This window comes from Phoca vitulina, unplaced genomic scaffold (genome assembly GCF_004348235.1).
Source record: "Phoca vitulina isolate PV1807 unplaced genomic scaffold, GSC_HSeal_1.0 scaffold40, whole genome shotgun sequence".
NCBI classification, from domain to species: domain Eukaryota; kingdom Metazoa; phylum Chordata; class Mammalia; order Carnivora; family Phocidae; genus Phoca; species Phoca vitulina.
Genome location: NW_022589743.1, coordinates 20,488,639 through 20,500,667, shown reverse-complemented (window position 1 = coordinate 20,500,667; position 12,029 = coordinate 20,488,639). Strand labels below are relative to the sequence as shown.

General features: G+C 52.3%; 1 protein-coding gene across 9 annotated transcripts in view; it reads right to left on the bottom strand.

Moving 5' to 3' along the window:
• Positions 1-12,029, bottom strand: part of KSR1 (kinase suppressor of ras 1) — a 146,867-nt gene that overhangs the window by 44,515 nt on the left and 90,323 nt on the right. Inside the window, exon 1 of one of the 9 annotated variants that reach the window (XM_032429199.1) lies at positions 9,131-9,364. The exons of the other annotated variants lie outside the window; for them this stretch is intronic. Within the exon in view, the coding sequence (XP_032285090.1) occupies positions 9,131-9,247 (117 nt within the window). The 5' untranslated portion in view covers positions 9,248-9,364. Of the gene's footprint in view, positions 1-9,130; positions 9,365-12,029 lie in introns of those variants that run through there. 9 annotated transcript variants of the gene reach the window in all.

Genomic DNA, 12,029 nt, shown 5'->3' with positions numbered 1-12,029 from the left:
CACGCTGCTGCAAATCGTAGACTTAGCTGTCGAACCTGAACCTGACGGAGATACTGGCTATGAGTCCTTAGAGCAATGACCTGGGGGTTTTTTGCGATGCTGGTGGGGGGGGCCACCGCTGAGGCCTGGGCTCTGGCCATATCCCACCCCCACCCCCACAACCTTTTCGTCTTGTCAGTATACTCTTCAATCTCCAGGGCTGTGGAGAAGAATCTCATAGCTCTTTAGAGTGATTCACACTGAAATTTGGAAAAACAGATGCGAAAAAAGCACCAAGAAGCTCATCACTGGCTGGACAAACAAACCCTTGGTTGTCAGAAATCCTTCTAGATGATATAACAAGAGCATCACAGGAAACCGCTGATAACAGCACAGGCAGGAGGCTGGTCAGATAAACGTCCCCAGGCCTCAGCTTTGTTTAATCCATGTGTCTTTATTGGCCTCTAAGAGGCTCTTCATCAAAATGCAGTTTAGACATCTTTCCCCTCCCTCTACTATGAAAGCCAACTGGGCAATATTGTCAAGAACGCATGGCGGTGACGTCGAGCTTCACACACTGCACAAAACGACCCACCACCCTTCCCTGGAGTGTCCTCCGTGCTCACCAAACGTGTACTCCCCCCAGGCTGTGATGACTCAGCAGTTCTCCAGAACAGAGATTCAGAAACCAGCCTAGAAACCCAATCCCCAATCTAATTATCATGCAAATAGGGATTTTCTTCCTTCCTTTCTTTCTAATCCTCTCCTCCCCACCCACACCAAGTTTCCAGTTCTCAAACATAGTAAGTACGTTTATTATGACAAACCATCTGCCAAGACAGTGTGCCCAGTGCTTTGTATACTCTCTCGGCTCAGCACAATTCAGCAAGGATGAGCAGTGAGGTGCACCTGCCCGAGCCCCAGAGACCTCAGGCAGGGCAACCTAAGGAATGGCCAAACCCACGTGTGTGGGATCCCAAGTTCCTTCAACTATTCCCCTGCTGTCATTCTTCAACCTGGCAAAGCCTTGGGAGGCAACAGCTACCTTGAGGGGAAATAATTTTTTTCAAAGTAAATTAAAGGAATTAATTTCTACCTGCTTTCTGGAAAAAAGAAAAACCACAACTATACTGTGAAGTGGAAATTCTTTGTTCTTTATCAAAGTGAAGTAACCCCCCAGGAAAGAGAAAGAATATGTTCAAATCCATTCCCTTAAAAAAAAGAAGAAGAAGAAGAAGAAGAAGAAGAAAGCTATTTCCCTTAAAGTTTCAAATTAGCCGGAAAGTTTCTCCCACTGCCATGAGGCTTCATGGATTAGCCCCACCACACAGGAACGAGGCAGCAGAGAGCACTTTCCTTCTCCTCCTCTGCCCTCTCTTTAGGCTCCAATTCAAACCAGGGGTTGGCAAGACAAAACTGGGGGGTGGATGGGGGGACTGGGACAGAAGAGCCAATCCAGGGTCCCGCTTAAAACTGGAGCTGCTCCTGCCTCTGTCTTGATCAGCAACTTCTAAAGCTAGCCTCCCAGGGTGTGAATTGTGCATGTCCATCCATGGAATGAAGAGTGCTAGCACATGGTCATGGTCATCATTTCTGACTGCTCCTTCCATTCCCTAACCCCTACCCCCTCCAGGGTTGGATCACTGAACTCTCCCTAAAAGCTGCGGCCAAAAAAAGCTATCCACCAGTCAGCAAGTTACCTCGTAGAGTAAGGGTCTCAAATACACAAGCCTCAGGGCCAGGCCGTGGGAAGAAATGAGACCAGTGGGGATGTGGTCCTCTTGATCTATCTTTTATTAGTAAAGACACTTCTCTTCTTTACTGGACAACAAGAAACCCAACAGCAGCAAGGACAATGCTAATCAGAACCCCACCCTCTGCCTTCATTCAGTGTTGGGGTCTGAGGGGAGGCAATGGGAGGGTTACCAGATCTGACTACACGGAAATCTGGGGGCACCTGCGTGGCTCAGTGGATTAGGCCTCTGGCTCTTGATTTCAGCTCAGGTCTTGATTTCAGGGTTGTGAGATCGAGCCCGGAGTCAGGCTCTGTGCTGGGCAGGGCGTGGAGCCTGGTTAAGAGTCTTTCCCTCCCTCTGCTTCTCCCCCACTTTTTCCCCAACGTTAAAAAAAAAAAAAAAAAAAAAAAACGAAGAAGAAGAAAATAAAAAAAAACTGGATCTTTATTTTAAAATAGCTGATTTTGGGGCACCTGGGTGGCTCAGTCGGTTAAGTGTCTCACTTTAGCTCAGGTCATTATCTCGCGGTCCCAGGATCGAGCCCCATGTCAGGCTCCCTACTTAGTGGGGAGTCTCCCTCTCCCTCTGCCCAGGCTCAAGTTCAATCTCTCTTCTCAAATAAATAAAATAGCTGATTTTCAAATGGTAGCAACTAATACAAAACTGTGCAGACCAAGATTCACATCCGTGAGTTACACAGAGCCTCCAGCAAGGAGATCCTATGTGAAGAATGTGACACCTTCCCAAGTTCTGTCTGATCAGCAGCTTCTAAAGCTTTATTTCCATAGGCAAATGGGGAGGGAAGGCACCACAGCACGGGTGGCCAGGCCTTCTCAGTGAGGCGTCCACACTGGCCATGAGACCCCACCACGGAAACTAAGTGCACTGGCCTTTCAACGCCTACAAGTGATTTTTGACCTAAAGTCCAATCAGTCAAGATGGGAAAGTACATGAGGGTTAGGGTTAGCAAGCATGCTGGAACCAGGGGAACCAGTATACAAAGAAAAGGCATCCACCCAGCTCTCAGCTGGACCTCCAGGTAGACGACGGTCCGGCTGGGTGAGTGGCTGGGCAGGCCCCGGGAATGGCCCTGGTATCTCCTCCAGCTGTGGCCCTCCGTAACTCGGCACCCCCAAACCTCACACATGGATGTGATCTGCCCACCCGCAGCGACAGGCACGGCTGAGTCTGAGTCAGGAAGGTCTTTTAGACCACGTGCAACTTCTCTAGATCACCCCTACATGGAAAGCACATCAGGGAATGAGTTTCACCAACTGCTGCAGGTGACCTCACACGTCCAACAAGCGGGCAGGTGAAGCTGCTCTGAAGCCCCCTCAAGCCTGAGAGGCCCCACAGTCCCAGGAGGGTCTCCCACCTGCCTAGAGGCATGCGGAAGATGAGAAGTTGTCTCAAAGCCAAGGACCCGGACTGGGGCTCTCGGGAGGGGATGAAGACTGAGAGTCCATATTGCTTCGAGGAGAATTCCTGCCCACTCCATCCCAGCTTCTGTTTAAAAAGAAACCATGAACCAGAAACCAAGAAGGGAAGACAGGGCTGCCCGGGCAGTGCAGGGGACCCCAAGCCCCAGCTCCGGCAAGGCTCCAGTTTGCACCTGAGCACAGAAGTGGGGCGGCGAGAACCTGGGACAGAGCAAGAGCTCCAGAGAACACTGGCTCCCGGCCTTGGCCTGTTCCTTCAAGTCCTGGTCTATGTCCTCCGGTAGGTGACGGGAAGTTATTCTTCCCGATGATCATTAGACAGCAGGGTTGGTGGAGGGCTGAGGTCACTCCTGGTCTATAGTAATTCACCTGCCGGTTCTGTTCTCTAGAGCAGGCAGCGGGGATGGGCCGGGCCAAACACAGCTGTCCCCTCCCCTCAGCAACTGGCAGCAGGTCATGTCAGGGGGCAGGATGAGTATCAGATGGCATCCTGGGACTTACCAGCAGCCACGGGGCTGCCTGGGGTCTATACTTAGAAACCTGTGCCGGCGGACACGGAGAGTGGGTCACACTCGCCATGGTCATCAGGGGCTCCAACGCCTGTTTGTGGGCCACGTACAAGAACCTTGGGCAGCTCCAGGCAGAATTCCGGCAAAGGCCTGGGTTAAAGGAAGGCCAAGAAGCAAACCCACACTTTGTGTTTCTAGTTAGCCTTCTGGTCCCAGAGCGCAGGATGGGTCAGTGCTGCTAGCTCTCCAGGTCCATTTGCAGAACCCAGATTTCTGATGTGTGGGTGCAGGGCATCCCCCCGGCCCCCCCAACTTCCCCGGCTGCAGGTTAAAGAAAGGGCCAGGATCCTTCACCACAGATGCTCCCCTGGGACTGGTCACACCAGAGAGGCCAGAGGTGGACCCCCAGAGCCCTGTGGATGGTGATGCAGACCCCTGCACACCCCTCTGAGGCCAGGGGGGCAGCTGGGGAAAGAGAAGGGTTGAAAAGCAAGGGAGTTTCTCTGGCAGCCCAGGTGGGGAGCCTACGTGCCAGTTCACAAGGCAACACCTGCCAGATGTTCCTCTGCCCATGGCTGGGGCTGAGGGAGAGGGACAGTGAGACTTAGGTGACAACAGCTGGGAATTCTGGGAGGCACAGGTGGGGCTGAGGCAGTGAGGGCCTGGACTGGGCAGCCTTCTGGGTTTTCCATGGAGATCAACAGACAGCTTTGTCCACGGGGTACTGGCTTGGTCTACAGACCAGTCCTGGGCCTGTCTCCTCCTATCTCAGCACTGGGAAATGAGAAATACCCCCTCCCAGGAGAAGCCAGCCACTTTCTGGAAGGCTTCTCTCCACCTCCTCCCAGCCGGACAACATAGTGAAGGAAGGGCCAGACCTGCTCACTGGAACCCCCATGGCCTTGGGCCAGTCCCTACCCCTCTCTTGGGGTCTGGTTTCATCATTTGTAAAATGAGTGGGTTTGGCTGAATTAGATCAGTGGCTCTCAACCCTGGCCTCACCCTGGAATTACCTGGTTTTGGTGGGGGGGGGGGGTGTGCTTTTAAAAAGGATCCTGATGCTCACATTTCACCTCAGACCAATCAAATCAGAATTTCTCAGGCTGGGGACCAGGAGAGAAGACAGGCTGCAGGGTAGACAGTCTGGCTAAAGTAGCCCAGGGCAGAAAGTGTCCGAGAATGCCCAGAAGGCAGGTCTGGCCGGGGTAGGGCAGGGCTGCGCCCTGGGATTGACCCCTGCCTGTCTTCTCATGAGGCCCACACTCCTTCAACTCAACCCCAGCCTAGCCCAAGCTCCCAGATGTCCCAGGAGAGGTCTGTACCTGCCTCCCTCCCTCCCACAAGACAGGGTGGGGGCTTACAGAGTGGGGAGCCAGGCTGGGATCTTCAAGAAGTGGCTGTCTCTGGCCTATGCATTGGTCTGTCTGGGCTTAAAAGCCTCAGAAAGATGGGTGAGTGGTGGGGTAGGTAAGATGTGGAGGTGGAGGGATACAGGTCAAAGGAGAGAAATTGAGGAGGTGGAGAAAGGGCAAGTGATGAGCATTTATTATGCATCTCCTACGGGCCAGGCGCTCTGCTAGATGAACTGCAGAGGTCAGCACTTACAGTTCTCATAACATCCTGAGATTGGTGATAAAGTTCAGAGAGGGTAGGTAACTTGCCCAAGACCACACAGCCTGATTGGGAAGGCTGAGGCATGACCACCTCTTCTTAGTCCCAGCCAGCTGGCCCTGTGGGCGCTGGTGCCCACTGACTTGCTCTATCAAGTGAGCCCTTTTGCCCAGGGCAGAGTTTACTTGGCATCACAGGTCACATCCGGTTTTCCTGGCTCCACACCCGGCCCTACCCCTGTGCCGAGCTAGGTTGAGCTCTGGCTGCAGGTGGCCTCCCAGGGTCTTCTCCCCCATGTTCCTTTTCTAGGCCCTACGTTCTCCTCGCGCCCTCTAGAGGACACCAGTGCTTCCTAACTCTGCCTGGGACCAGATCTCCAGCTTCTGGTGGCATGTGCTGTCACCCCAGGGGCTGGCCCCACCTTCCTGGAGAGCCTGTCTTGTGTCTCCCGGGAGCCCCGAGGTACCTAGAACCGGGATTGGCAGGCTTTTACTGAACAGAGAGGGAGTGATCTTCAGCTCTGCAGGCCATCTGGGCTCCGTCAGAACTATTCAACCCTGCCGTCAGAGTGCCAAAACAGCCCTGGACAATATGTCAACAAATGGGTGAGGCCGCATTCCAATAAAAGTATGGACACTGAAACTTGAATGTCCTATCATTTTCATGTGTCACAAGACAGTCTTCTCTTTTTTTTCTAGCAGTTAAAAATCTAAAAACCATTCTTCGTTTACAAGGCTGTACAAAAAACAGTGGTGGGCTGAACTTGGCCCATGGGGCACAGTGTGGCAACCCCTGGTCCCAGGGGGTCATCCAGCCACTCAACAAACACATATCAACTCTGTTGGGCTCCATCTCCTCGTGGCCCTGCTCCTCGCTGCTCCTTCCCTCCCACCTCCCTCTGTGCTGACTGACAGGTCTTCTCCCCGTCCAGCCCCCCAGCACACAATGTACAGAAGGGGACACAGAGGAGAGGCTCCCAGGGAGGCCCACACACCTGCCATCTAGGCCACCTGCATTTTGTCACCTTCCTCTGTGTCATCGACACACATTCCCAAAACTGCTCCTCCTTGGCTGTGGTTTGAAAACAGCCAGACGCGTCCAGCATTAGAAAACACACATACACACACACACACACACACACACACACACACACACACACACAGAGCTTTGGGGCTGTACGCTTACCCCTCCGCACACGCTACTTCCAAAATGGAGACAGGAGACACGTGGGCATCTACAGGGGCGGTCCTCTACACCCAGGATGTTTGCTGATTATGAGGGAAAAAAAGCCCTATTGTCCGCGAGACTCCAGAGTAAACCTCAAGTCAGAAATGGAATACTCTAAAGCAAACAAACAAAAACGAGAACATTCAAAGATAAGATTGGAGTCCAAGTGGGACGGGGGGAGGGCTTGCCAGCAGCCAGAGGGCTACACGAACCCTTGGGTGACGCTTGACTTCTGGGGAACTGGCAAACAGGAAAGTCCCTTCCTGCACAAGTAGGGCAGGAGGGGGGGGTGCACAGCTTCCCCAGGGCTGCAGGCCCTCCCTGGCATCCCTGGTTGACAAAGTAGGTGAGAGCACGACAAGCAGGGTGGCAATGGGGATGTGAGCAAGGCCAGCAGCTGTGCGGTGAGAGGCTACTGAGTGAGGGTGGGTGTATGAGAGACCCTCCCCACAGGGACACCTCAGAGGGGGAGGGGGGTGTTGTAACCGCCCGGGGACAACAGCCCTAAACTGGGACTGCACCTGGCAAACTGGGATGCCTGCTAATCCCACACAGAGGGTCTGGTTTGGTCTCCTGGTTGGATGCCCGTGGGGTAGCGTGCTAGGGTCTGGTTTGAAATGGATCTCCCCATGGGAAACCCCAGCTCTCCTGGGGGCAAAGGGCCGGACAGGGTCTCTTGGGCGTGGCCACGCCTGCGGCCATCTTTACTGCTGGCTGGTGCCCCCTTCAGCTCTCCCCATCCTAACACACCACTAAAAAGAGGGTTCCCAGACAGGTCTACCAGTCTTCAACTTCCTCATCCTCCAAACCTGTAGGGCGGGAGCTGAGTTCAGCCAGCGAGGCCCACCGCGCCAGAGCACGCCCAGACTGGCGGAGAGGCCTCAGGCCGTGTCAGCTTTGCTTAGGGCCCTGGCACGTGCCTGGCCCCAGCTCCGGGCCAAGAGCCAAATCACAGACCCCTCTACCAGACCAGAGGGGCACGTGCTAAAGTGCAATTATGCAGTCTGTCCTTTGGGGTTGTTTGTCTATCTGTCTGGGTGGGGGTTATGCTGGGCCACAGAAAGTGTGCCCAGGCCGGAGACCTGAGAACGAGGCTGCTCCACCTGAAAACAGGGGCTGCATTGTTTCCACGCTACCCCACGGGCATCCAACCAGGAGACCAAGATCTTTCAGGAGATCTCTGTAGTTTTCCAGAAACCCTGTAAACAACTCCTGCCCCACAGCAACAGTGGGCCTCAAAGTAGGGGAACCCAGTGCAGCCCAAGTAGATGGCCAACACTCAAGCAAAGGAGGCCATTGCTGGTGCCACCAAGGGGTGAGGGCATGAAAGGGCCTAATGGATATTCATGAGGTTGAGGAGAGGGATAAATCCTTCCTCTGCCAAGGTCAAAGGGCAGGGTTTAAAAGGGACCTTAGAGACAATTTAGTCCAACACTCATTTTATGGAGGAGAAAACAGAGGACCACAGAGAAGAGGGGACCTGCCTGGGTCACCCTAAACAACAGCACCAAGACCAGGGCCCAGATTTCCTGACACCCCTGCCAGTGTCCAGCACCAGGCTATCCCGGGCCCCTGGGAGAGCTCACTGTTGTTCATTATGAGCATTCCTCACCCAGATGTAAAGGTTGCATTCCTGCCAGATTCTAAGAGATGAGCCAAGGGTAAGGACTACCCTGAGAATCACCTCCAAAGGTGCTAGCCTGAGGGATGCCAGCCAAGCCAGGTGCCTGCCTCGTGAGCCCAGAGCCCCACGGAATCCAGAAGCAATGGGCTTCTGGGCTCAGGGCCTCACCAGAGCCTTGCAAGTCCCTTATGTCTTGGTGGCTTAAAAGATAGCAAGTGGGCAGAAATTCCCAACTCCATGTTCTTGTCCACCCCTACCCATGCCCACTGATGACAGTGCACCCCTTTCCTTCTTTTAGAAGAGGAGCAGCAAGCCCCACATCACCAGCTACACCCAAACACCCAGGTCCTACAATGCGGCCTAAGACCGGCCCCAGGCCGAGGCACACCGATTCTTACTCAGCTGCTCTGCTTCCTCTTTCCACAAACAGTCTAGTCATAAAAATAACCATTACCGGTACTGTCACTGCTCGTGAAGTGGCCTGCGCACAGCTGCTTGGTGGCTAAGGAAAGTGAGGCTCAGAGAGATTAAGTTACTCAAGACACAGCCAGGGAGCGCCGGAGCCCGGACTGGACCCTGGTCCGTGTAACTCCAAAGCTAGCGCTCAACACCCTCTACACCCTTTGGCCTCGCTGGCCTGGGTGACCAGAAGCACGGACAGGCAGGGCGCGGCTGTCTGCACAAGTTCAGTTCCTTAAGCTCCCTACAGAAGGAGCAGGCTCAGAACAAGCATGTATCCTGTTCAAACCCAAAGCACGAACAAGCCAAAAGTCATTCATTCACTAGAAGGATCAGGAAGATCTATTCCAGTAAGATCCTGATGGTTCCCCAGCCACGTACCACAAGAAAGTCAGGGAATGAAACAATGAAATGGAAATCACAATCTAGATCTCTCCAGACATATTCTATAGATAGTAAGCAACGTTAAGAACTCGGAGCCCAGCCAAATGTACCCATTCAGGGGACTTGTAGAAGGGCCACCTGATCCTGGACCCCAGAGCCTACCTTGCAACCCTCCAGCCTGGGCTGGTCCAGGCTTCCTGTTTCTTGCAGGACCACAGGTGGTGGGGTCCCCGTGCCCCTTGCAGCCTTGGCCATCACCCAGCTCCACAGGCAATGCATGGTGAGGGGCCCAAGCCCTGCGTCCCCGGCAGCCGCAGCCCCGGGTGCAGTGTCTCAGAGAAGGACAAGGCAGGGAGAGGAGTTTCTGTTTTCATGACTGCAGTGAACAGTCACTGTAGCCAAAAATAGTTTGTGCCTGGGAGCTGGGGAGTCAGCACATACCTCCCGGAGCAGGTGCTGGTTGTGAGACACTCAGGCTCTGGCGGGCCTCGCAGCAGGGGCCTGGGGACCTGGGGACCCAGGCACCCAGATACCCAGGATACCAGGCCACAGACAGAGAGGTGTTCTCTGCCTTGCTGCTCACCTCCAGAAAGTCTGACCTGAGTCAACAAGGAACACGATCATTTCCCTCCTCCCAGTGAATCATCTGGGAACCCCCCACCCCCACATGAACTCCAACTACCCCCAACCCTCCTGGAGCTCTCACACATTTGGGACTGGTGGTTTGGACAACCACGGAAGAGTCCTATGAACTACAGCAGATGCCCCACATGGCACCCAAGGCAACCATTAAAAATGAGGCTCAGCTGTCAAAGCTCTTAGAACGATACGCCAAGAACAGTGAACTTTACTTGATGTACATGGGGAAAAAATGTAAAAGAAGGGGCTGGCTATCAGTGGCTGGTGGAGTTGTGGGGGGATTTTGTTTTCTTTTCTGAGCCTTTTTTTATTTTCAAATTTTCTTGCAATGGACATTTGTAATTAGATTTAGAAAATGTTGCTTCGTGGGGCGCCTGGGTGGTTCAGTTGATTAAGCGACTGCCTTCGGCTCAGGTCATGATCCTGGAGTCCCTGGATCGAGTCCCGCATCGGGCTCCCTGCTCGGCAGGGAGTCTGCTTCTCCCTCTGACCCTCCCCCCTCTCATGTGCTCTCTCTCATTCTCTCTCTCTCAAATAAATAAATAAAATCTTTAAAAAAAAAAAAAAAGGAAATGTTGCTTCGAAATAAAATTCTGAAAAAGGAAAAATGTATGTGGTTCTATCTATGAAAATTTAAAGTGTGTGTGTGTCTCTGGGTGTGTCATTTGTGACCCCTGCTTTGGAGCCAGATATCCTCGATGTGAATCCTGGTCGCACCACGTACCATCTAGGGGACCTCAGGTAAGTGACACCGTCAGTTGCATATTGGGCATAAAGCATTGCCTCCTGCTACAGACTAAATATTCATGCCCCCATCTCAAAACCTAATCCCCAGGGTGATGGTATTAGGGGGTAGGGCCTTTGGGAAGTGATCAGGTTATAAGGGTGGAGCCCTCATGATGGGATTAGTGCCCTTCTATAAAAGAGACACCAGAGAGCTGCCTGGCCCCTCCCACCATGTGAAGACAAAGCAGAAAGACCACAGTCTATGAATCAGGAAGTGGGTTCTCACCAGACACTGAATCTACCGGCACCTTGATCTTGGACTTCCCAGCCTCCAGAACTATGAGAAATAATGCTTATAAGGCCCCAGTCTATGGTATTTTGTTATGGCAGCCCAGATGGACTAAGACATCATCTCAAAAGGTTATTGGGAGGATTGAATGAGAGACACTCCACGTAAAGCTCACAGCTCAGCCCCAGGCATGTTGGGAACACTCACTAAAGAATTATAGCACAGAGGCGACTGGCTGCCTCAGTCAGTGGAGCGTGAGACCCTAGGTCTCAGGGTTGTGGGTTTGAGCCCCACGCTGAGTGTAGGGATTACTTAAAAATAAAACAATCTTTAAAAAAAAAAAGAATTTATAGCATAAATTCATGAATAAACTTCATTTAAAAAAAGGAAGAAAAAGAAAAGAAAAGCCAACAATGAAGGCTGACTGGAAGGAAATGCACCAAAATGTTTATAGCATTTCCTCAGAGTAGTAAGATTATGTAAACCATCAATAAATGGTAGAATTATTGTTTTAATTTATATACTTTTCACATTTTGAAAATGAACATCCAGGTAAATTACTGGATATTAAGAAAAAAAAAAAGTAAAAAGCCAAGAAGCAATGATTAGCTCTGTGAAGCCCCACTTAAGAGCCCCTGGTGAGGGTGGGGACCACAGCAGCTGCAGTAAAACCTCTCTTGCCATCTGGGGGTGTGAGTGTTAATGCACGTCTCTTCTTCCATCAGCAGAACTGTTTTTCCTCCAGGAATGCACTTCCGGAGCGCAGGTGAAACGAACCCTTCAGAGCCCCCGCACTCTCCGCCATGCTGTTCAAGGGCTGAGCCATGACCCAGTGTGGGCTAACTGGAGTTTTTCATCTTCCTAGCCCTGTGCTTGGCTCTGGTATAACACATGACCAAAGGCAGGCCATGCACAGCCTTCCGTGGGATTTTTCAGCTACAGTTCTAGGAAAGAAGCTCTCCATGGGCAAGCACCACCACGACGCAGGAAGAAAGTGAGGCTTAGCTGCTGGCGTCCTTGGTGCCTGCCACGTGGGTTGGGCCTGGCTGAGAAGTAGACTCTTACAGCATCACCTGAGCCTCTGCATCCAGACCTCACTGGACTTCTATTACTTATGCTGACAAAAGTCTTTAGTGTAAGCCAGTCGACATTGGAACTTGCTACGCAAAGTTCTAACTAGTAGGAGAATGTAACAGCTTGTACTTAGTAAGTACTTACTATGTGCCCTCGTAGCATGAATTCCTCCATCTATTTATCCCTCCCCTTCATTCGTCTCATCAACAGACAGCTACTGAATACCAACTCCGTGCCAGGCATTTTATTCCAGGCTAGGAACACAACAGCAAACAAAATACGTAGTCCTTTTCTTTAGGGAGCTTAGATCCTAATAGGAAACACAGAATTAAA